The sequence below is a fragment of the Pygocentrus nattereri genome, chromosome 10 (assembly GCF_015220715.1).
Source record: "Pygocentrus nattereri isolate fPygNat1 chromosome 10, fPygNat1.pri, whole genome shotgun sequence".
NCBI lineage: Eukaryota > Metazoa > Chordata > Actinopteri > Characiformes > Serrasalmidae > Pygocentrus > Pygocentrus nattereri.
Window position 1 is genome coordinate 24,658,906 of NC_051220.1, and position 24,838 is coordinate 24,683,743.

At 39.1% G+C, this 24,838-nt stretch overlaps 1 protein-coding gene across 3 annotated transcripts in view; it reads left to right on the plus strand.

Annotated features, from left to right (window-relative positions):
* Positions 1 to 23,447, plus strand: part of ktn1 (kinectin 1) — a 30,476-nt gene extending 7,029 nt beyond the window's left edge. The window contains exons 3-36 of one of the 3 annotated variants that reach the window (XM_037542010.1): positions 69 to 254; positions 564 to 722; positions 1,704 to 1,834; positions 1,933 to 2,046; positions 2,340 to 2,480; positions 3,256 to 3,362; positions 3,532 to 3,676; positions 3,819 to 3,915; positions 4,150 to 4,337; positions 4,431 to 4,499; positions 4,592 to 4,629; positions 4,734 to 4,824; positions 5,942 to 6,010; positions 6,087 to 6,124; positions 6,645 to 6,735; positions 8,207 to 8,275; positions 8,392 to 8,429; positions 8,611 to 8,701; positions 9,158 to 9,267; positions 9,364 to 9,457; positions 10,435 to 10,475; positions 10,592 to 10,682; positions 13,366 to 13,452; positions 16,690 to 16,779; positions 16,857 to 16,973; positions 17,107 to 17,196; positions 17,494 to 17,586; positions 18,525 to 18,593; positions 18,876 to 18,959; positions 20,116 to 20,199; positions 21,230 to 21,313; positions 21,409 to 21,501; positions 22,214 to 22,324; positions 22,480 to 23,447. In XM_037542010.1, coding sequence (XP_037397907.1) covers positions 69 to 254; positions 564 to 722; positions 1,704 to 1,834; positions 1,933 to 2,046; positions 2,340 to 2,480; positions 3,256 to 3,362; positions 3,532 to 3,676; positions 3,819 to 3,915; positions 4,150 to 4,337; positions 4,431 to 4,499; positions 4,592 to 4,629; positions 4,734 to 4,824; positions 5,942 to 6,010; positions 6,087 to 6,124; positions 6,645 to 6,735; positions 8,207 to 8,275; positions 8,392 to 8,429; positions 8,611 to 8,701; positions 9,158 to 9,267; positions 9,364 to 9,457; positions 10,435 to 10,475; positions 10,592 to 10,682; positions 13,366 to 13,452; positions 16,690 to 16,779; positions 16,857 to 16,973; positions 17,107 to 17,196; positions 17,494 to 17,586; positions 18,525 to 18,593; positions 18,876 to 18,959; positions 20,116 to 20,199; positions 21,230 to 21,313; positions 21,409 to 21,501; positions 22,214 to 22,324; positions 22,480 to 22,488 — 3,209 coding nt within the window. In that variant the 3' untranslated portion in view covers positions 22,489 to 23,447. The remainder of the gene's footprint in view (positions 1 to 68; positions 255 to 563; positions 723 to 1,703; positions 1,835 to 1,932; positions 2,047 to 2,339; positions 2,481 to 3,255; positions 3,363 to 3,531; positions 3,677 to 3,818; positions 3,916 to 4,149; positions 4,338 to 4,430; positions 4,500 to 4,591; positions 4,630 to 4,733; positions 4,825 to 5,941; positions 6,011 to 6,086; positions 6,125 to 6,644; positions 6,736 to 8,206; positions 8,276 to 8,391; positions 8,430 to 8,610; positions 8,702 to 9,157; positions 9,268 to 9,363; positions 9,458 to 10,434; positions 10,476 to 10,591; positions 10,683 to 13,365; positions 13,453 to 16,689; positions 16,780 to 16,856; positions 16,974 to 17,106; positions 17,197 to 17,493; positions 17,587 to 18,524; positions 18,594 to 18,875; positions 18,960 to 20,115; positions 20,200 to 21,229; positions 21,314 to 21,408; positions 21,502 to 22,213; positions 22,325 to 22,479) is intronic. The other 2 variants (XM_037542011.1, XM_037542012.1) reach the window with 2 other exon arrangements.
* The last annotated feature ends 1,391 nt before the right edge of the window (positions 23,448 to 24,838 follow it).

Consider the following 24,838-nt stretch of genomic DNA (forward strand, 5'->3'; position numbering starts at 1 on the left):
TAACATATATATAATAATAATAACATATATATAAAATTTTTAAATTTTTTTGTGAACTTCTGCTGCAGAAGAGAATCCAGCTGAGGTGAAGCATGATCACTCTCCAATTGTGGTGAAGAAGGAGGAACCTGTTCTGGCAGAGCTTAAACTGCAGGATGGAGCTGCTCTTGCTACTACCCTGCCTGCACCTTCTGGCTCCACTGGCAGTGGCAGGAGAAAGAGCAAGAAGCAGAAGACAGAGACGTCCATCACTGGTATTTTTAGATTAAATATGGTACATCCAAGCAGCAGATTTGAGGACAACTCAGATATATCTGCTGTTAAATATGAATTTAAGTGCCTTGAAAAGGATTGAAAGAGCCATCTCAGTGTAGCTGTTTGCCTTGTGTAAGATTTTTGTTGATCAGCTAAAAAATGTAAAGTTCTGCAAGGTGTGTGTGTGTGTGTGTGTGTGTGTGTGTGTGTTTGTTTATTTATTTTTTTATTGGTTTGTTTTTCAAAAAATTGAGATCTTGTCTTTTAAGTGCAAGAGTGCCTGATGTGTTGATTATATGTTTGTGTAGTCGATGAGGCTCAGGTCCAGTCCTCTCCTCCTGTGAGCCAGACTGACTCCTCCACAGCAAACCACCAGAGCAGCCAGAACGACGAGGCTCTGGCTCCGGCTCCGGCTCCCACAAAACATGGCAAGAATGGCAAGAAGCAGAAGAATGAGACTGATAAAGGTGCTTATCTACATAAGGGCAGTAGTGATCATCTTAAGTCACTGCCTGTCTGAGTTCGATCCAGATCCACATTGATTTTTGTCTCTCGTTTCTTGTCCTGCTCTCATAGCCACTGTGCAGTTTTTTATGTAGTTTGTGAATAGCTCATATACAGTCTGGTCGTCATTTTATGGGCTGTCAGTTTTATCACACATTGTCTTTTGTTGTTGTGTGTGTTTGTTTGTGTGTGGGTTTTCATTTTTTTTCCCCCTGTCTGCTGCATCGTTCAGTACACTACGTTTGGTCATTTCCACTGCTTTGTACTTTGTACATTCAAAGTCCAGGCTGAGAATAATTAAAGGGGAATTACTTTGATTTTTCAGAATTTCTGCATAAATAAATCCTTAAGATGTGAAAGCCTTCAGGGTAATGCTCCATTCTAGTGAAACCATTTAAAAATTGTTCACAACAGTGTTGATAGGAACTGGAGGTCCAGCATGAAAGCTGTTACGTGTCACGCTGCCTAAATATTTGAGACATTTTATGATAATTTTGTGGTCAGTATATATGTATCCATTTATGGAAAAGAGGTGCATTAGGCAAAAGGGTTACCAAAGAAATTGTATTTCTTTTTTTAAACTTTAACATTTTAACCATTTAAAAACTCAGACTCCTTTGATTTCACTAGTTATTTTGGATAATAAAATGGCTATATTTTCATAGACATTACTACAACTGGTTGTTCTCCTTTCCATTCTAAAGCAAACAAATCAGTACGTTTCTCTTCAGTGCACTTCCTTCCATACCACTCAATGAGTTACACTTCACAAATATAATTTGTGCAGAGATTTTGAAATAAATGTGGAATTTGACTTTAAAATAAGGGACTAATACAGGTACCTGCATAGTACAATTCAGTAGATGAAAGTACTGTGTAAACAAAGTAGTCAAACTAATGATCAACTCTAGATGGGTACAGTGTTCTGTTATGTCTGTGTACAGAGAATTCAGGGGTGAAGCTGAAGGAGCTGATGGCCAGTCTGGGTGGGCTGGTGTTATCTGATGCTGATGTGGTCTCTGTAGTTTCTCTGCTCCGGGACAAGAGCCCCAATGCCCTGGACAGCTGGTATAAGGTGAGTTCACTTTGAGCTTATTCCATATATTTGAGGAAAGTTTGCATTGTCCCCTTTTTTTTACCCATTTCCTCAATGCTTTGCTGCTCCTCTCTCAGTCTGCAGCTAAGTTTGAACCCTTGGCTCAGCAGCTGGCAGAGAAAGAGCGCCTACTGAACACTCTGCAGGAAGAAGCCTCCATCGCCAAGGACAAAGTCAAACAGCTCAGCCAGGTACTAGTGTGCGTAGTTTAACAGGTTTTTTAAAACTGTCTGCGTTCAATGAGAGAATGCTGTTTTTCTGGAAATGCTGCTGTTCCGTTGTCTGTGGTATTAGACTTGTTAACCTTATTTAAAACATGCAGTGCAATACATCATGTTCTTCACCTAGCATTTTATGTATACAGACGACTGCAGAAACTTGTATTGCAATGATGATAAAAATGCATATCATGCCTTACCTACCCGTCATGTTTGTCAGTGGCTGTTCACTGGAATCTTTTTGTGCTCTCTGTGGGGTGATGTAGGAGTTGCAGGCAGAGAAGCAGAAGAGCAGCCGTGCGGAGGCTGTCCTGCGGGAGCAGCGGGTTGCCATGGAGAAAGAGATGAGTGTCATGCAAGCCAAAGCCCAGGGCAGCTACCAGGAGCTTCAAGCCATGCAGATCAAGGTAAGAATAAGTGAGAGATAACTCTGTCCTGTATCGAAACTTGGCATGTGCTGCTTGAGTTGTTGTTGTAATAATTTGAAAGTAAAAGGGGGAAAAAACATCAGAGAAATATAGAGAAATTAACTATTGTTCACATTTTTTCATTTTACATAGCAAAAAAGCACATCTCCAGAAATAGTAACTTTACAAAAGAGAGTAAGTGTTCCTAACTTTATGTAAGTTAATATAGAAACATTATTCCAAGTAATATTGGAACATTTCAATTGGTTAATTTTTCATTAACATTTACACACAATGTAAAGGATGAGTACTGTGTTTAAATGCAATATTAAAAAGGGGGGGGGCAGATGGAAGATTTTGTGGTGTGTTTTATTTATTTATTTATTTATTTTTTATTTTTTTTTGACGTCTTATTTATTTGTTTATTTTAACGGGGTTGACAGTGATGTTGCCTGTGCTCTACAGACCCCAGAGTAGCGATTGTGTTAGGTTGAGTTATTCTTTCGTTCCTTTGTTTATTTTCTAGATTTTATTACGTTTTGCATGTTTCATTCTGTCAGTTATACCAGTCTTGACACAGAAGCACATAATGTAATGACAAACTGACACAATGATATTAAATCTTAAAATAATAAAGGACATTACACCATTGGCATGAGTACAATTGTTATTGAATTATCAACTTGAGTTGTATTGTGCATATGTAGTCTGTTATGAAAAAAGTGATTGGCCTTACACTTTACCTGGAATACATGTCCAATCCCTCTGTCCTCAGTTCCAGAAACTAAGGGAACAGTTGGAGGGGCAGATTGCCAGACTACAGCAAGAGAATGGCATCCTTAGAGATGCTGTGAGCTCTGCCACCAACCAGATGGAGACGAAGTGAGTCTTAAAAACACCTTTAATATTGTACAGTTACAGCAGAGTTTCAGCAGTTGTAATGGTTTAGTTGTGTTTATATTAATGTTTAGTTCATATTGGTATCATCACAATTCTGTCTATCCTAAGACTTGAAATATACTGTGTGTGTGTGTGTGCGCGTGTTCTTCAGGCAGTCAGCTGAAATGAACAAACTGCGCTCAGAATATTCGAGCCTGATGAAGGAGCTGGCTGAGACTAATACCAAACTACAGCAGGAGGAGCTTCAGAGGAAGAGCCTAGAAGTTAACTACAAGCAGAATGTGTCCCAGCTCGAGGTGCTCATCATGGTGTACTCACATTCACTCATTACCCCCGTGCTTCTTCAACTTCAGAGGGCAAATCGACAGATTGCTCTTTGCAGTAAGACTATGTATTATGTTGTGCTTTTATGAAGCGGTTCTGTATGTTGTCTTTTAGGCACAATTACAGGATGCTAAGCGACGTTGGGAAGAACTACAGAGCTATTTGCACAGTGTTAATACTGAAAGGGAGAAACTGCAGGCTGCTAAACAAGGTATGTGGTTCTCTCACTCTTGTTCTCTCCCTCACTTTCACTGTCATTTTCTCTCCCGCTTTTACACCCATTTCATTCTTATTCTCACTCTCTGTGTGGTCTCACTTGTGCACTCTTGGTAATGCATACATGGACCTTTTTTTTTTTTTTTTTTTTTTTTTCTTCTTCTTTCTTTCTTTCTTTCTTTCTTTCTTTCTTTCTTTCTTTAAAAAACACATTTCTCTTGTCCTGCAGAGCTGCAGAATCAGTTGCTGGCGGTAGAGACCGAGATGAATAATAAGAATAAAGAGATCCAGACTCTCCACAGCAGTCTCACAGACACCATGGTGTCTAAAGAACAGGTGGAGCAGAAGGTCATGCAGCTTCTGGAGGTTTCTCAGCACAGCCTGCAGCCTGACGACTCACTGCAGGCCCAAGTGCAGGTAGTATGCATGCTTTTCATGCCTCTCTGACAGATAGGTATGCATTATGTGGTGGCTGATGAATAATAATGTGAATCTTTGACTTGTTAACAGGACCTTATGAAAGAGAACAAAGCACTCCAAGGTCAAATTGAGAGTCTTCAGGCTCAGGTCACTTCTCAGGTAGCTATAGGCAAATGGCAGTATGTGTTCTTTGTATTGTTTGTGACTGGAAAACTTTAGACCACTGTTTTCTTTCCCCTTTGTTTTCTTAGGCAAACACAGTATCCCATTTTGAGGAACTTCAAAAACTGTGAGTGAGAGCCAATTGGGGTGAAAAAAACTGGAGTACTTTTATTTTTAAGCTGCCCATGTCTATACACATCATTATATTTGAATTTACTCTTGTGTGTTCAGGCTGGCTGAGAAGGAGCTCCAGAGGAAGAGTCTGGAGGACTCACTTAATGCAGAGAGGAGCAGTGGTGCCAGCAGAGAGACCAACATGCAGGTAAGTCACACCCCTGTAACCCAATGGTTCTCAGGGTGGGGGAGAATTTTATGCAGTAATGGAGTAAATTTTAAAGTGTGTGTGTGTGTGTGTGTGTATATATTTGGCCTGTGTTTTTACATATTTTTGACGATTCTTCAGTAAAATCTTCTGAATCAATAGTATGTTCATTATAAGCTAAAACAGCATGACTGAAGATGGACTGCATGCAGAGCTGTATACAAAAATTTTTTGTTCCAGCATATTTTGATATTCAGTAGCTCTTATCAAAGCAGCAAACATTGCTGCCTTGTGTGTGATCATTGTGATCATTAGCTTAATAAATGACCAAATGTGAGACCACATATGAGAGTGCGTCTTATTTATGTTATTCAGTTTGCCGAGTTGGCTTATCGCTTCTTTCCAAATAATGCATGAGACCATTGATCACCTTCCATGGGCTAGTCTGTTGAACTAGTCTTCGTTTTCTATGCAGTGAACATAAAAGATTGGTTGAGTGAGAGGTTGGTTTGTGGGGTTAGCCTTAGCTAGACATAGCCACTAGTTTGATTGCTTCAATTCTGTTTCTTTTTGTACTGGCTGAGAAGCTGTCTAACTCAGTCTTTAAGCAAGGAATGGACCAGCTGGTACATGGAGCATGAATGACTTTATTATTCTCCAAATTCAAGCTGCATCTGCCAGTTGAAGGCATGAGTATATGAGCTGCACATAAGATAAATGTCTTGAAAAATTTGACAGCCAAAGTTGGTTGTTCCACTGTAAGTAATACAGAAGTTACATTTAAGGCCCCTCTACAGGTTCAAGAATGTAACTGCTGCTCCATATTAGGTAGAATGGAAAATTTTAACTTAAAAAAAATAAGAACTCCAATTTAGCCTTAGTAGAAATTACTTGTGTGTATGAATATTTGTGTACATGTTACCTATGTGGTAAATGAGCAAAATGTGTTGCTTTAATGTGTTTGAGGTAATTGGGGGGGTTGTAAACCCCAGCCTCTTTTTGGAGGTTTGTGGCTTAAAAAGACTGAGAAACTGGTCTAAACACTAGAGCAGCTTAGTGAGTGTGCCTGTGGCATGCAGCCATATTGAGAACTCCGCTCTGTGTCATCTGTCCACAGGCCATTCACAATGAGAACATGGCCCTGAAGGCTGAGCTCCAGAATCTGCAGGCACAGATTTCTGAGCAGGTCAGACTTGCACTAATAAATGGCAGTTCATATGTTGCACTTATAAAATGTTCACTCTCTCCTTCTTTCTCCTCAGGCCTCCTCCCAGCTAACAGTGGACCAGCTCAAGCAGAGGTGTGTGTGTGTGTGTGTGTGTGTGTGTGTGTGTGTGTGTGTGTTCTAAGCAGTGAATATTTGCAAAAAACAATAACGTTTATCTGTTTGAACATTAAATATCTTGTCTTTGTAGTGTATTCCATTTAATATCGGTTGAAAAGGATTTGCAAATCATCGCATTCTGGTTTTATATGTCCCAACTTCATTGGAATTGGGGTTGTACATGTAAGAGTGTGTGTGTGCATGACTGGATTTTGTTCTGAGCCTAAAACACACCTCTGTCAGAAAAGAACAGATTCCCTGGGGCACATTTTAATCCATCTTTAACTACTACTTATGCAACCAGGCATACGTGCCCTTCCTACAGCAATTAATTACATGAAGAAAACCCATTCAGCCAGAATATTCATGCTCTATCTTGCTATACCCTGCGTGCATTCAAATTCCTTCCATCCCAGTATTGTCTTGTTTGGCTTTTTTTGGGGTGAGTTTTGCTGTTATTTTATATGAACAAGCAAATGTTCATCTTTCTTGTCAGCCTTCAAGAGAAGCAGGAGAAGATGAAGACAGTGGAGGTGCTGCTTGAGGCCGGGCTTATTGAAGTAGCCAATAAGGAAGGCGAACTTAAGGTAAACATAGTATTAGCCAGGGAAAAACTGTAAGAATCTATTTCTTGGACTCAGATTAAGCCTGGCCTGGTCTTACTAAACATTCAGTGGTACATACTCCCAAACCTTTTGGTGAAGTTTGCCATTTTAAGTGCTGAATATGCCATTTATGTGAGTCTTATAGATTTTAAGTATGTTTAGTTTTAGTATGAAACTACTACTAGTGTATCCTGCCTTGTGCCCAAAGACTGCTGGGATAGGCTCCAGCACCACCCCGCGACCCTGACGGAGAAGCAGCTTGGAAAATGGATGGATGGATGAATACTTTTAGTATGGGGGAGGGGTGTCTACTACCAAAAGAGAATTCTATGAGAGAAACCCTGATTTATTTTGTCAGCTCTCAGATATATATATATATATATATATATATATATATATATATATATATATATATATATATATATATATATATATATATATATATATATATATATATATAAAATTTTATTTTACAGGACAGTCAGAACTAATGTAGCTTCCCTGAGATTTGAAAAGAGAGCCATGTCGATTAAGCCCATGTTCTGTTTAAATATAAAACCTAGAATGTTGCATTTGTAACTTTTACAGAACACAGAATATGTAATGACACGTATAACAAATTTTGGGGCTCGTTCTGTGAACATGGATTAAGTCTTTGACTAAACGTCAATGTCCATTCTGTTTTAACAATTAAAATCTAGGGTTATGCTTAGAATGGTTCAAAAAAAAAAAAAAAAGGCCCATAGCATCTGTCTGTTTGTAATGGTATAGGAGGCTCACACCAACATAAATGCAGTTGTAGTCATAGAAATGATTTTCAGTTTTAGTGTTGAGCTGTGATTGTACCTACTTTGATAGTATGTGTAATTGACTCTCTAGCTTTTGTTATGCCTCATTGTAATTGCAGTTCATTTTGGCTTTTACACATGGTAACTTTTTTCTATGGCATATGGATGACTGCCTGGTAGTTACCACTACTTTTACTTTTGCTTCACCCAGAAGACTGGCCTCTAAAACTTAGCGCTATATCAAGGTTATAAAAGTTTGTGTGGGCATGTTGAGACTCTGACAATGCGTGTTACATTCTTAAACAACTCAAACAACTATTTGAGGAGAGTTGCTGATTAAACTAAAATGATTCAAATTGGAGAATCCTGGCTTTAGTCTAAGACGTAAAGCTAAGACTGTCTGTCTGTCTGTCTGTCTGTCTGTCTGTCTGTCTGTCTGTCTGTCTGTCTGTCTGTCTGTCTGTCTGTCATAAACAGGAATGGGTTCAGTTCAAACCACTTGTTTTTCATTTCCAATCGATTTGTTCTTGGTTTTAGGTTTTTAGGCCTGCCCAACTTGCTAAAAAAATATGCTGAATTAATGATTTTCTTTCTTCACTGTGATTAATTCATTTCAGGGCCCTGAGTAGTACAAAATGAGTCGGTAAATCTCTGTTTTTATGCAGACAATAAGGGAAGAGAATGAGTCGCTGAAGCGACATGTTGAGGCCTTGCAGCAGCAGACAGCAGAGCAGGTACAATAGCCCCCTTTCACACTTCTCTCTGGATTTCATGTTGCTCTGTTAAATGTATTGTGGCAATTGGATCTCGCTCTTTTTTTTGCCCATCTGTGTTCTTTTCTTTTTTGCAGAAGCAGTCAGACACAACACTAGAGCAGCTGCAGAGGCAGTAAGTTTAAGATTATAAGAATACAAATTCTTAGACTTGCATGACTATATATCTCTTGTATTTGATATGTCATTATTTGCATAAGCAAAATTTAGGTGCTATTCCATTGAATACATTGTAGCACATGGGTAGAAATGGTGCAAGTGTCTGAGTAGTAACTGACATTGTATCTTTTTGCCAGGGTCCAGGAGAAAAATGAAAAGATCCAGTCTGTTGAAAAGGAGTTACACTTGGCATTGGGGAAAGATTTACACAGAATGAAAACTATTGAGGTTTGTCTGCTGTTTATCGATTTAACATGTTAATTCATGCCATTCCTGTTTCTAAATTTGTTTCTGTTCAGCCATTTTTAGCTTTATTCAGCATTCACCTAATATTTTATTTATGTTCATAGTGTTCATTTTGGCAAACTTAACAGTTTAAACTGTTACAGAAATAGTTAACTGAGCCAACACAGTAGCCACAAGCTGATATGTTAGTTATGTAGCAACAAAACATTGTGTTAAGCTGTAATAAAATATGATGTGTTCAAGAGCATTGTGATTCCATGCAAAAGATGTGGTGGGTGGCTTCACATGTCTCGAAGGAAGCATGCAGTAGGGAGAGACCTGTCTGAGACGAATTGAGGGAAAAAATGTTAGTAAATGAAAACAAATACTTCATAATCTTGTAACGTGTGTGTGTGTGTGTGTGTGTGTGTGTGTGTGTGTGTGTGTGTGTGATGCCAGAATCTGGAGCAGCAGGTGGAGGCTCTAGCAGCTGAATTGGCTGAGGTGAAGAGCAGGGAAAGCCAGGAGACCTCAAATGCCAGTGCTCAGCTTCTGGAGCTCCAGACTCTGTATGTTTACACCTGAAACACACTGCAGTTAAATTTGCATTTATTACAGTAGTTCAGCATTGTTCCACTGCTCACTGTTCCTATATTGTCATACAGATTAGCTTCTAAAGATCAGGAACTCCAGAGATTACAGAGGGAGATGGAGGAGAAGGTCAGGGAAACAGAAGAGAAGATTGTGCAACAGCAACAGGTGAGTGCAGACTGATGATTGAATGCTGACACATTCTGTTTAGACAATTTGAGTCTGTTCACTTTTATTTAGGATATTTGAAAAGGGGAAAAAGAGATGAGTTGAGATGGATGGTGGTGGAGTCAAATTTTGTTTTAACTTAATTTAATACAGTTGAATTAGATAGTATTGAATTAGATAATAGAACTTCCTCTTAATCATAGATGTAATGGGATCGAATTATTCTTCAGGTTGTGCAAAACAGCTTGAAAACTGCTACTTTTTAGGTTTAAAAGAAATACAGGGTGGGCCATTTATATGGATACACCCAAATAAAATGGGGATGGTTGGTAATATTAACTTCCTTTTGAAGTTAATATTTTGAAGTTGGCCATTTTGTATCCAACTTTTAGTTTTTTCAATGGGAAGAGGGTCGTGTGACACATCAAACTTATTGAGAATTTCACAAGAAAAACATTGGTGTTGGTTTTAACGTAACTTTATTCTTTCATGAGTTATTTACAGGTTTTTGACTGCTTATAAAATGTGTTCAAAGTGCTGCCCATTGTGTTGGATTGTCAATGCAATCCTCTTCTCCCACTCTTCACACACTGATAGCAACAGCGCAGAAGAAATGCTAGCACAGGCTTCCAGTATCCGTAGTTTCAGGTGCTGCACATCTCTTATCTTCACAGCATAGACAATTGCCTTCAACTGGCCCACGACGACCAATCCACTTTCCAGGAAACTGTTCATCTAGGAATGCTCGGACCTGACACCCATAATGTGGTGGTGCACCATCTTGCACCAAACTCAGGGAATGTGCCAGCTTCCAAAGTGGATTGGTCATCGTGGGCCATATATAAAATCCCTCCACTGTGTGTGTGTGTGTGTGTGTGTGTGTGTGGTGGCACTGCTTTTGTGTTCTGCAGATGGGTGCTTTATAATCAATTGTTTTCAATGTTTAAGTGATTTTGTATTTTTCTTTTCTATCACAGCAGATGGAGTCAGCAGTTTCTAGTCAGGCATTGTTGGCAACGTGAGTGTTCTGTATTCATTTATTAACATTTTAGACCTCTTCCATGGATGTTCACTGGCCATATTAAAGAGTATTGGCTGTTTTTTACATGTCATTTTTGTGGTTCCTGTTGTTAGGATTGAAGAGAAAGACAAGCAGTTGTCTGATTTTAGGACTGAGCTGCTTGAGCTGAGGGAGTCGGTGGAGCTTCACAGGAGGAAGAATAATGTAAGTGCAGGTTTTACTTAGTAATTAATCTTGAGGTTCTATTCTCTTGAATAATTTAACTAATTTGAATGAAACCTTGAATGGTTTGAATTGATGGTTGTAATGAAGTTACACACAGAATTTTGGTACTCTTTGCTGGTAGATGAGGGCATGTGTTTTCATGATGCTAACAAAACAGCACTGGCATTGTGGTTGTGTACTTGGACCTTGTCAGTCCTTGCTAAGTTGCTATATATGTTTATGAACTCTAGACATCTTCAGAATGAAGCACCAACCTCTGTGGGGTTTTTATAGCATATGCTCTCTATCAACAGAGTTCTGAGCTGAAAGTACTTTGGGATTCTGGGAATAAATCTGGAAAGACACCACATGACTTTGTTTGTAGTTACTATTGAGTGTTTATAATTGCAAGGATAGCATTAGGTCTTTTACAAACACTGTATAGTGAAATCCCGTGAGAGCTTCCTGGCTGTAAACATTTGTCTGACGTCTGCTGTGTACCCTGGTCTAAGCTATTTGGAAACTGATATGTTGGCCCATGTGAAGCACACATACTTATTTTTGTTCACTATGCATTTGTTTTGTGGTTGCACTAATATGCTCCCACCCCCCCCTCCCTCTTATAGGCTTAGACTTTAACTTGGCCATGCCTGAGTCATAGGTGTGCTGTCAGAGCTTTGCTATAATTGATGGTTTTAGCATCTATAAGTTTGTGTCATAGCATTTGAGGAAACTTTGAGGTCGTAATTAGGTGTGACATTTGCACAATGTGGTGATCAGTAAAATTACAGCCCCAATTCCAATGAAGTTGGGATGTTGTGTAAAACAAATAAAAACAGAATACGATGATTTGCAAATCCTTTTCAACCTATATTCAGTTGAATGCACTACAAAGACATATAATGTTCAAATGGATAAACTTTGTCTTTTGCAAATATTCACTCATTTTGAATTTGATGCCTGCAACATGTTCCAAAGAAGTTGGGACGGGCATGTTTACCACTGTGTTACATCACCTTTCCTTTTAACAACACTCAAATGTTTGGGAACTGAGGACACTAACTGTTGAAGCTTTGTAGGTGGAATTCTTTCCCATTCTTGTTTGATTTACAACTTCAGTTGCTCAACAGTCCAGAGTCTCCGTTGTTGTATTTTGCACTTCATAATGTGCCACACATTTTCAATGGGAGACAGGTCTGGACTGCAGGCAGGCCAGTCTAGTACCCGCACTCTTTACTATGAAGCCACGCTGTTGTAACACGTGCAGAATGTGGCATGGCATTGTCTTGCTGAAATAAGCAGGGACGTCCCTGAAAAAGACGTTGCTTGGATGGCAGCATATGTTGCTCCAAAACCTGTATGTACCTTTTCAGCATTAATGGTGCCTCCACAGATGTGCCAGTTACCCATGCCATGGGCACTAACACACCCCCATACCATCAGAGATGCTGGCATTTGAACTTTGCGCTGATAACAATCCAGACAGTCATTTTCCTCTTTGGCCCGGAGGACACGATGTCCATGATTTCCAGAAACAGGTTGAAATGTGGACTCGTCAGACCACAGGACACTTTCCACTTTGTGTCAGTCCATCTTAGGTGAGCTCGGGCCCAGAGAAGCCGGCGGCATTTCTGGGTGTTGTTGATATATGACTTTCGCTTTGCATGGCACAGTTTTATCTTGTACTTGTAGATGGAGCGACGAACTGTGTTCACTGACAGTGGTTTTCTGAAGTGTTCCTGAGCACATGTGGTAATATCCATTACAGATTGATGTGGGTTTTTAATGCAGTGCCACCTGAGGGATCGAAGGTCACGGGCATTCAGTGTTGGTTTTCTGCCTTGCTGCTTATTTGCAGAGATTTCTCCAGATTCTCTGATTTTTTTGATGATATTATGGACTGTAGATGATGAAATCCCTAAATTGCTTGCAATTGCACGTTGAGAAACGTTGTTCTTAAACTGTTGGACTATTTGCTCACGCAGTTGTTCACAAAGTGGTGAACCTCGCCCCATCCTTGCTTGTGAACGACTGAGCCTTTCAGGGTTGCTCCCTTTATACAAAATCATGACACTCACCTGTGTCCAATTAACCTGTTCAGCTGTGGAATGTTCCAAACAGGTGTTTTTTGAGCATTCCTCAATTTTCCCAGTCTTTTGTTGCCCCTGTCCCAACTTCTTTGGAACGTGTTGCAGACATCAAATTGAGTGAATATTTGCAAAAAACAAAGTTTATCCGTTTGAACATTTAATTATCTTGTCTTTGTAATGTATTCAATTGAATATAGATTGAAAAGGATTTGCAAATCATCGTATTCTGCTTTTATTTATGTTTTACACAACGTCCCAACTTCATTGGAATTGAAGTTGTAGGTGCAACACAGACTTCTTTTTTTGCTTTTTGTGTATGCTTCGTTAAACTTTTTTACTAAAGCTGCAAAAAAGCATTCCTCAGATGACTTATGGTCTGTAATTGTGCCTTTTTGTCTGTGCAACTACATTTGAACCTTAATGATACAGCTTTATGCACTTTCCATTAAAAAAAAAAACGGATATTCTGTTAGTTGAATGTTTGACATATTTTGGGCTATTGGTCTCATAAATGCCAAACCCATAAAGGGTTTTTCATTTTTTGGCAAGAGTGTGGGCTGAACTGAAAGTGGTGTTTCTCTGAAACTGACCAGGAGCTCCGGGAGAAAAACTGGAGCGCTATGGAGGCACTGTCAGCCACCGAGACCATGCTTCAGGGAAAACTCAGCAAGACTGTCAAGGTTCGCATCGCAATCCCAGTCTGCTTCACTCTAGAGCTGAATCAGAGCATTCAATTCAACTCCTGCCATCAGTCGAGCAGTGAGATCTGCATTCTCATTAGCTTTGTCATGAAAAGCTGCATACTCATTTATTTATTTATTTATTTATTTATTTATTTATTTATTTGGAATAATTGCTTTTTGGCTGCTGTGCATGTCGTTACTAACTTAAAAAATAAACCTGCTCAGACCAAAGCCTTACAGTGAGGGCTTTGGTGCTTTGCAGTTTAGCTTGGATCATTCTTACTTGATTTACTGGTGATTTTCCCCTCCCCTTTTTTGTTCCCTCATTCATTATACAAAAAAGAAAAAAAAATCAATCAAAAGCTTTTTTTTTTTTTTGTAGGAGTATGTAAATGTGTGAAATGATTGTGCAGCTCATAAAATGGTCTAGATTGTCATTTAGTTTAGGGGTCATGTTATTGTCATGTCAGTTCTCTTAATTTTTTTTTCCCCTCTTCATACAATATCATTCTCTTCCATATCATTTCCCCTCTTCATATTCATACCATAGATGTTCTCGCCAACCCTGCTGTGTTGTAGGCCTGAGGATGTGTGAGTAATTAGAAACTCCTCTGTTAAAGTGTGCTGTCCATGCTGGGGTTGTGCAGAACCCCCAAGTGTACTGAGGTATTTGAGAAAGTGAGGGCGTGGAGAGAGTGGTTCTATAAACAGGCCTGGGGCCGAAGCTCTGCTTACACATCATGTGTAATTCTGCTGTGTCCCAGGCATCTTCTCTTTTGAGTAGTGGACAGAATGTACTGTCTGTCAAGAATATCTAAACCTGCTCCTCCTGCAGGCAGTCTTCACTAAAACAGTTAGCAAGCATCTGTTATGTAGACTTTGCTCGGATGTCACATTTTTTATAAGAGCGATCAAATAATCTCCCAATTATTGACAGTTATTTAGGAAAAGATGCATATGAATGGGCGTGTCCATCAGGATTCTTGGTGTATGAGAGGCCAGTAGGAGAATTGAAATATGCCATGTGATCATGCAAATTGCCATCTAATCATTGTTGATTCACCAAGAAGGTGAATTAAAATTTAGTTTTGTAGTAATCAAGTTCAATTGTAATCTCTCTCGCTCTCTCTGGCTCTCTCTCTTGCACTCGCTCCCTCATATTTCTATTTTTAGTAGCTACGGAGAAGATAAATTGCTATAATACTATGAGCTTTTGCAGTTAATTTCTGAGCTTAATTATGTTTGATTACTGAGTAGGCTATAAATTAACTAACTTTCATGGTTTTGTCTCTAGCCCTGAGATTTAATGTTAGTTGGTTCAGTGCTATGACTCTGTTTTAGCACTCATAACGAGATCTTGTAATGAGAATACACGTCTGGGGTCAACTTTTAGTTCTGGACAGCAGCAAATTCTGCTGGTAGCAAGGGTTAACCTGTCATCAGATTCCTCTAGCTTTTTTTTTTTTTTTTTTTTTTTTAATTGTCCATTTACATCATTTGGGTCGTTTATGTACCAAAAAACAATAATTTATCCCTTAGAGTTAAACAGACTGTTGTTGCCTTTGTGAATGATTATACTTAGTGACCTGATTCTGCTGTTCTGTATTATGCCTCATTTAATAACAGTCGAGGCTGTTAGTTAAGCTTGTGCTCAGTCACCAATGGGTTCCATCTAGGGGTGGGCGATTATGGCTCTAAAATAATATTATTGTGATAACGATATTTTTGGCAATATGACAAAACACTGAATAACATTTTAATTTCAAAAACATGCGATTGCAACAAAATAAATGTTAACGTTTTATTTAGTATAAATATGTTTCAAATATTCAGTAGACACAAAAAAAAAAACAGATTCCGATTGAGGTATTAGTCTAATTATTAACAGATTATTAGGATACATGTAAACATGGCTATCGGCTGTTGAGCACTATTCGCGGCATTAGCCGATTACACTCCAATCGGAGCGTGCAAGTACGTTCTGCGCATGCGTGTCGCGTCACAGCGAAAGGTTTATACCGTTCAACATGGCGGAGCAGAAACTGGTCTGTAGAGGAGACGAGGCTTATGCTCTGAGCTTTAAAAGATGGCGGTGGGATGGACGTCCAGTTTGTCTCTAGCTCAGTTTGTGTCTCGACGTCTTCTTCTCGATATAATTTTAAAGCCATTAAAAACACAAGCACGCCGACTGGACCTCACATGATGTTCGCTGTCATGGTAACGTTTACTCTAAGCGCTGCTCCACGCATGCGCGTCATTTTGCATCAGATTACTTGTAGTGTGCATGTAAACGAAGATTTTCCATCAGATTGTTGAATAGAGTGAGCATATAAACACCTCAGTCTGAATCTGTGATCTGTTGTACATATGAGATTTAATAACCAAACCATCTCCACTCTACTGAAGTCGCTCCCCTTTTGGGGAGAAACTCCACCACAGAGCTGCTTTGCACCATAGCTACTTTCTGCTCCTTTCTACGCCATACGCACGACGTCATTACGTCAACAAGTCAGGATATCGCTATCATCACAAAATGGATTTTTTTTTTTTTTTTTTTTTATCGTTTAGAAAGTTATACCGATATTATTGCGGTATTTGGCAATTTTGAAATTCAGCCAGCTAGGACCAGTTCAGGCTTAAAAACAGGCTGAAATCACACAAAATGTATTTCTGGCTTAAGAGTGGCTGGTCAGCAGTGGTATTGGCTCGTACTTAAGAGAAGAGGAAGCCTTCATTGGGTCATCTCAAAGCTCTGGTCTCGCAACACAACAGTACATTTCAAAATGCTTGCTGGAAAGTGCATAAATGTACGCATTGATCAGGTATTTAAGGTGCTATTTGGCTCTGTTCCTTCTTTGTTAAGCATGTTGCACCGCTTGCTTTCAGTTGGTGTAACAGGCTAGGTTTGGAGAGTGACTAGGAAAGTGAAGGATTTCAGTTTGCACTGTTGGTTTCTATGTTGTGTATTTAGTAGATAGGAAACTCCATGGCCTCAGTTGCTAGATGGTGTGTTGCCTTGCACTATGAAAAACCTGTGGGTGAGTCACGGTCAGAACTGTTGTTTAAATCTTCCCACGTAAAATTCACACGGGTGATGTTATTGGTCTTTTGGAAGTGATCATTCACAAAATTATGCACTGTATTTAGAACCAGTGTTTCAATCTGTATGAGGTGGGGGAAAATGAGTGAACTGCTTACTCAATGCTGGATGTGCTGCTGTGTTCCCTTCTGTAGGAGAGTCAGGTGGCACTGGAGTCTGCCGAGGCTGAATGTCGAACAGTTCTGCACAGACTTCTCCCACATGTGCCCCTACCCACTGAGCAGGTGAATAATGAAAATACACACAAACAATCTGTAAAGTCCACAATCAAAACTCTAATACATCTTTCTTTATTTTTCAGAACCATAAAAAGTGGTTGCAGAACTTTGAGAGCTGCATGAGGGAGGCCTCAGCTGGAGAGTCTGCTGTTGTCACAGACACAACCTCAGCACCCACCACAGAGGATGGTGTTGCCAAGGTGATGCCCACTGTTATCATTCTTTGTGAGGGGTGACCATTTGTCTTTTTAAAAGTGTTTAACACGAGTCCTGTCCTGTCATGTCTTTCTCTGTCCATGTCCTGTTACTGACAGCCACTAATATTATCAACAGGGTTTGGCAGAAAAGCTTAAGGATGCTGAGGAGACCCAGAAAGTTCTACAGAAAGACTGTGAAATGTACAAGAAAGTTCTGGCTGAGACGGTGAGATGGGTTCTTTATATCTTCCATATTTTTTTATTCTAATGTGTACTTGGCGCACTTTTTAACAGTCCAGTGACCCACTCTATCAGCTTCATCTTGTGCCGTATTTAGAAAGATGGTGTAATCTATTCATTTCTAATCTTGTAACCTAAGCAGTTGATCTTGGATTGTTGGCAGATTTGGGCCATTCGGGCAACACCGTTTAATTGGTTATGTGTAAATATTTGCTGGACTCTATGTAGAGTTTCTGCTCATCTATTCCCAAGCTATGATGTCATTTGGGTTTGTGGTTGTCAGGAGGGCATTCTGCAGCGGCTACAGAGCAGCGTGGAGCAGGAAGAGTGCCGCTGGAAGGAGAAGCTGGAACAGGCTCAGACTGAAGTCAAAGAGGTGCACTGAACACTAAAGCAACCCACACATCATCTGAGTGGCACAGAGCAAGGTTGCATCAGAGTTGGCTAGAGGCATTATTTTTATTAAAACGGTATTAAAGCCAGAAATCTGAACGTTCACATTTAGTTGTTGATCATGGAAACTTATTATTTAGCAATTAGCAATTTTTTTTTCTTTACCAGTTGGCACAAGGGTATCAACCTCCTGTGCATAAATCATGGAAAAATGAATTTTCATTACTTTGTTGTAATTAGTTTCCTGAAATATATAATCAAAGTTAGTTTCAAAACGTATCATTCACACCTTAGTCATACAGTCTGTATATGGAAGGTAAGCTGCAAAAACATTGATTTCATTGTTTTTCTGATGTCATGAAAACCAACATTTATCTGACTTAAAGGCACAAACAAACCCAAAAACAGCCTATTTCATTGTAAGAGACATTTAATTAAAAAAACTGTAAAACTGCATTATTCCATGTCATTAGTGGACCTCAGAGAGGACAGTAAAATGAAAGCGTACCTTTCTCTTCTCCTAGCACCACATCACTGCTGTACTGTCTGCATAACCTGCCTGTTTTTACATTTGGCTTTTTACCAAATGCAGGTCACGTTTGGCACTAATGAAGGCAAATGGGAAAGTAATAGGGCGGCAATATTCCCCACAAAAATTCATGAGAGCCTTCACATGTATAATTTGGTGCTCTTTAAATGGTGTAATGTGAAACCAACCAAACGACATGAAAGATGCACTGTAACAAAAAACCTAACTCTGATGCAAACTTTAGCAAATACACTTGGTATCAAAACAGCCCAAATCATGTTTGCTGAACTAGACTTTACTGTTGTGTGAATTGAAGCAGTTTTGCCATTGTTTCATGTTTTGAAATGCTATCGAGTGTAGCAAATCAAAATACCATAAAATGTTTTGTCTAGATGACCTTGAAAGTGAACATGCTGGAACAGGAAGTAGACAGACTGAGCACAGATGGAGAACTGGAGAATGTGAGTTTGCTTTGAGTTTGTAATCAAACATAAAATAAAGAAAGAGGAAGTGTTGGAACGGAAGTTTTGTTTTTTTTTGTTTTTTTTTTTTAAGGTCAAGCCATCGGTGTGTATGATTACTTTGCTTCACAAATGTTTTTTTGTGAAACTTTATAGATTCTAGACTGAAAAATGTATAGATAATCAGTTCTTTTTTTTGTTTTGTGGTGTTACATTTGTGAAACTAAGGCATTCTTGTGGCTTAAATGTTTCTGGCTTTTGTGCATCCTTTTGTCATTTTAGCTGAGAAGAGATAAAGAGCATCTAGAGTCTGAACTGGAGAGAGCAGAGCGTGAGAGTGCCACCTACGTGTCGGAGGTTCGGGAGGTAAGCAGTGTAAAATCCTGCCTCCTGTAGTGCATGCTAGAGGCCTTGGTTTAAACTTGTGAAGTGTTTTTGTGTTATTAGCTGTCTTGTGGTCATGTCTTTGATTTCGTCTAACTTTATTTTGTTATGGATATTTCTAACAATAGTTTTGTGAATCCATACATCTGATCTGTGAGCTCAGCTTCAGTGTACTCTGCAGTAAATTCCAGCAGTGTCCTTTGTTGACTGCTAAATAATGTAATTTTTTGATTAATGCTGATATAAACCATAAATGATCAGCTCAGCATACAAATCATAACTAATTATTAAACTATATTCTCACAGGTTCTATATCTGTTTGTTGATTGTCTACCCACTAATCAATAATAGGCCTTCATCTGCAGCTTTTAGTAGCTGAGTACATAAGATGGAGATGTGAAGCTGCCATCACATTGCAACATTTGAAATACATGGGTTCGCAAGTAGCTTGTATTGAGAGAATTGCATGCACGTCATCTTTGAATATCTTTTTGACCCCTGGTTATTCAAAGGGGAATTCCATTGATTCTTCAAAATCTATGCATAATTCATTTGTTGAGATGTAAATAGTCATTCAGAGCCTTTCAGGTTACAATTTCTACAACACGCATGCAGTAACTTTTATTTACTCTCCAAAATAACCGGCATGTTAAGTTTTTATATGTAATAATGTTGATAAAATATTGCTAAATGGATGCATTTTTAAATCATGTTTTAGTCCAGAATATCTTAAAACTATATCTTGGGCAGCAGAAACATCCATAACCATTTCATATATTTTCATACAATATTTTATTTAATATAATTTTGTATATTTTCATATAATAACAGTGAACAATTCTAAATTGTTCTCTAGAACAAGGCATTTCACATCAAGCCCTGAATGATTTTGTTCATGTCTTGGCAGTGTATTTGTGCAGAAATTTTGAAAATTCTGTGTAATTGCTCTATAAGTCAAGTCATCAAATTCAGACGACACAAGGATGTATGAAGGTACAAATCTCCTTGCAGGAATGCACTTTCAGGAAGTCCTGTCAGTCCCCAACCCTCCCTCCTCCTGCTCTGTGTAGCATTCACATCTGCTTCTAAATCCCCAAACACACACACAAATCCCTAAATATGTCAAACTTCATTGCAGCTCAAAGATCTGTTGACCGAGTTACAAAGCAAACTTGATGGCTCATATACAGAGGCTGTCAGGCAGAATGAGGAGCTGAATTTGGTAAGCTTTTGCCCACATGCAGTAATGAAGTAGCTTTAAATTTCTCTGCTGTCCCCTGCCCGAGCTAACAAGTCAGGGACTCTTGGCTTCTTTTATGGCAAAGAGTTTCTATCCACAATCCACAAATTAGAATTTTATATATATATATATATATATATATATATATACACACACACACACACACACACACACACACAGACACACACACACACACACACACACACACACAGACACACAGACACAGAGGATCAACAGTCATGCTCAGTTGTGAAGAATGGGATAGAGGATGGAGCACTCCTTGCCAAGAACATGCTTTAATCAACCAGCTAACACCTTAGACACTTTCACTCTTTGGTGACAAGACGTAAACTTGCTTTTTGCCACTGTTGCTTCTGAGCAAACCTTGAAACTCGCACTTAGACACTTATAGTCCTCTCCAGCTATGCCTTCTGTGTCTGCTTACAGTATTTGTCTTAAAAACTTTTTCTGTCCGGTCAGTTGTTCCTGTGCTCTAACCTGCATTCTTCTAGTTATTTGTGCTTGTCCTTTTGTCAGTGTTTTGTATTTGGTGCTCTTGTTTTTGTGTAGTAGTCTTTGGAACCTGCAGTGGAACACCTCGTTCTTGAACTTACAGCCGTTACATTCATTGAAAAAATGTTATACAGCTACCCATAAGTACTTGCTTTAGGAAATCCCAGTTTTGTAAGACATAAGCTTAATTTAATCCTCGAGGGAATATTATTGAAATGATTTAATATTCAAGTTGCCTGCTAAGATAGGTCAGCACTTCGCTCAGTTTTTCATTCTTTTAGGGCTAATGTTAACATTTTAGGCTACTCCCCTTTCAAAGAATCAATCCCAGTTTCCCAGAATTGATCCAGATTGTCATAATGAGGAGGTCAAAATGGCACAATCAGGAGCATTATTGTGTTTATGAACATCTGGTGAAGAGTATCTCTTCAAAGCAGGTTCTAAATATAGGAATTAACCCTCAGTGTAGTGACTGGTTGGGTTTGGGTTTTTGTTGTAGCTGAAGACACAGCTGACTCAGACCTTGGGGAAGCTGGAGACTGAGGAGAGTGAACGGCAGAAAGTGGCTGCAGATCTCTACAAGGTAAGATATTTGAGGGTGTAAAATGTTTTTAGCCTTACTATTGTATGTTAACTTTTGGTCTATTCCCTCCCATATGTGTTCTCTACCCATCACAGGCCCAGCAGTCTCTGGAGCTAATTCAAGAGGAAATATTAAAGGAGGTGGGCCAAGCTGACCTGATCCAGAACAGTAGCCTTACCATGCAAACGGTGAGGAGCACTTGTCAGTTATAACACACGTAAAGTACGCTGTACTCTTTCATTTCTGCTGAAGACATAAGTCATAGATCTGCCCAGATCTTGAGATTAGGCCTGCAACAATCACAGGAATTCTGTCCATTTTTTTACATTTCTCTCATTTCTTTAAATCAGTCATTGAGACAGTCGTTGAATGTGACACAGAGCAATGTATTAAAACTTGGCGGACTCAGCTGGCTTTTAGAGTAGAGGCGATTTGAGCCATCATGGGTCTACAGTGCAGTTGTAGCTATCTTATTTACTGTGCAAAATGACCAATGAACTTAAGTGGTGGGTTTTTTTGTTTTTTTTTGTCTTCAGGTAATGCTGACAAAGTTAAAATGGTGATTAATCTGGTGACTGATCTAATTTTTGGAACATCTTGGATTTATTTATTAGAAATTATTACATATTGAACAATTATACAATATTGAATATCGTGCAGTTCCCCTTTAGTCACCCATTAAATAAAAAAAAAAAAACATTGTAACGTAAAAAAGTCTTTTCAGTACCCAGGTGACCGTGGTATTGCATGTTGCTGTAGTGGTAAGGGACCCAAACATTGTAGGCTTGAAACTTTGCCATCGTATAAGCTCTGCTTGTGTCATTAAATAGGGACAGAATGGGGAAAAATGCATTTAAAGTTTTTGATTTAGTTACTTTTTTTATGCTTATGTTTTACTAGGAGGATGTGGACCGCAAGGAGAAAATGACTGCAGGGCTGAATCAGACAGTACAAGAACTGCAGGAATTACTACAGGCTGTAAATAGACAGCTCACCAAGGGGCAAGAGAGGGTGAGATTATTGACATGTCACAAAACCATGTATAAGTGAACTTACTCATAGTTAAAGTTGTCATGTCTTCACATCTGATATTGTAAATAGAATGCATTCATAGCTGATGGTTCAATTGTGATATCTGAATTTGTTTTTTCTGTGCTTTATTTTAGGATGAATAACTGAAATAAAGAGAAAGTGGTGTCAGTTTGTCTTCTATAATGGCCAGTCCCAAACTACACACTGCAGATAAACCCTGTCAAACTCTGCCCCTTTTGCTTCCCTTCACACCAAATCTGATGTGTGCTCTCCAAACCCACAGCACCAACCCTTCAACCTGCTATGTAAGCAGTAGACCATCTCCCCCCCTCTCTTCAAGAGCAAGCCCTGCTAGGGAGTGAATGGGGAGGGGTTGAAACCTGACAGCATACACTCCAAGGCCTAATCAAACCGGATCCTTTCTCATGACTGTGTCGACTCCTCTGCAATGGCATTCCTCATTTTCACTAGTTACAAGAGCAAAGGCATCCGAATAGACACAACGGTTAGACTTGTCTGTTTTGATTCATTTTTACCCCTTTTCAGTCAAAACACTTTGAATACTACTATTTTTTTTTTTTTTTGTTAGTTCTATTTGACAGGAGGGGGTTTTTATCCTTTCATAGACATGACATTTGAGGATTATTTGTGTTTTAAAGACTGTAACTGTTAGGATCTACTGGCACTCACTTTGTTGTTTGCAACTCATGTCCTGCAGTCTCAAACTCACACACATTTACATGACATATACAGATGAATATGAATAAATACACTCCTTTACACACTTGAGTTTTCTGAATGTTATGGTATTTGTTTTTCCAGAGTACCCATTTTTAAGCAAGAGTTGTTAATGACTAAGGCAGGTGGGTTGAGTCTGATCTGTGCTACTTTTTAACCCCAGTGCACACTGCTGGCATTGGGTGTCAGTTGCACTGAACAGCGGTTTCTTCTACTGTAACTACTTCTCAAAGAAAGAGGGATAAAAAGAGAGACATCTCAAAATCTAATCAATATGCTCTATACTGTTGCTAATTTCATTAACAAAGACTATTTCATTTTTTGTAAAACAGGTGAACCGTTATTAAAAGGGATGCTTGATAAATATGTTGTCAACTGCTTTTATTAGAGTAATTTGCGGTTTGTCAGTGTACACTGCAGCACATATCCACATAAACATGTAACCACAATCAGGTTGTAGCTTTAAAGCCAACTGGCAGTGTATGTTGTTTACTTGCACAGTATCATATTGGTCAGTGGGGGGCAGTGATCCTCCAGCTTCGTCCTTGTGGAGCAAGAGAAATAGCCACTGTAAAAACTGTATATTCATCCATATGCTAGATTTTTAGCCAAAGACTCTATTTTAGTGCTCAATAGGGGTCCTAATTAAACAGGTTTTGCTAGGATAGTGTTACTGAATTGTAGGAGCCTATTTTGGTTTTCACTGACCCATGTTTCCCTTTGCTTCAGAAGTGACTCCTAAGAAACAATTTTTTCCGAACTCTTTAATGTAGGTGCTTTTTCATTGCTTATGTTGCATTGATGTGGGTTACCAAACATGCAACAAAGACAGGTGATTCTTTGAAAGACTAGAGTTCCACACATTGTACCAGCCTGACTTATTTAGTCGTTTGTGATTTATGGTTACTGAGATCTTTTGAAACCTACACCTTAGAGCTAATCTAAGGTGCTTGTGTGGTGTTGTTTTTTTTTTTTTGTTTTTTGTTTTTTTTTTTTTTTTTTTTTAAATATGGTAACTTTGGAATACCATAAAAGTCTTATGGACTAGGTGAAGCTTTTGACATGGTTGTTGTATGTGCTCTTCTGTTGCTGTTTCCATTTCAAGACTTGGTGTTTGTACAGTTTGTTTCATGTTGAATAATTTCTGCTTTTTCCATGGAGTCAGCTCAATACGAAACACCAGCAAATAGGTTTTCTGTGGTGTTCTATTCCAACCATTTTGGGATGGATCATCCTCAAGAGTAACAAAAAGCAAAGGGCTGGTATACCTATAGGGCCTATTGATGACTCGTGTCATATGAAACAGGAGGCGCAAACAGCAGATGTAATATAAAACAAAATATAGGACAAGTAGATATTCTTGTTTCAAGAAGACCGAGAAGTGGACTACACAAGAGTGACGCTACTTGTTTCAACATGTGTGTATTAAACAGGTTTACTAAGTCAACAGAGTAACTTGACCCTTTAAGTTCCTATTATGTTCACCTTTGGCAGTTGTGTCACCTGAACCGCTGCACAGTGTGAGGGCCATGAAGTGCACAATAATGGCACTTTTGTGTGGTTCTCAGGTCAGCAGACTGTAGCACAGCTTCAGCACATTCCAGCCATTCTCCCTGCATATCACACAGCAGTCAGCTGATCCCAAACCTGCCCCGTGGCCCTGACCTCGTCAACATGGAAAGCCTAAGTCCCACAGCAGAGCCTGCCCAGTATAATATCAGACCAAGCCAAGTCAATGACGCACACAGTCCACAG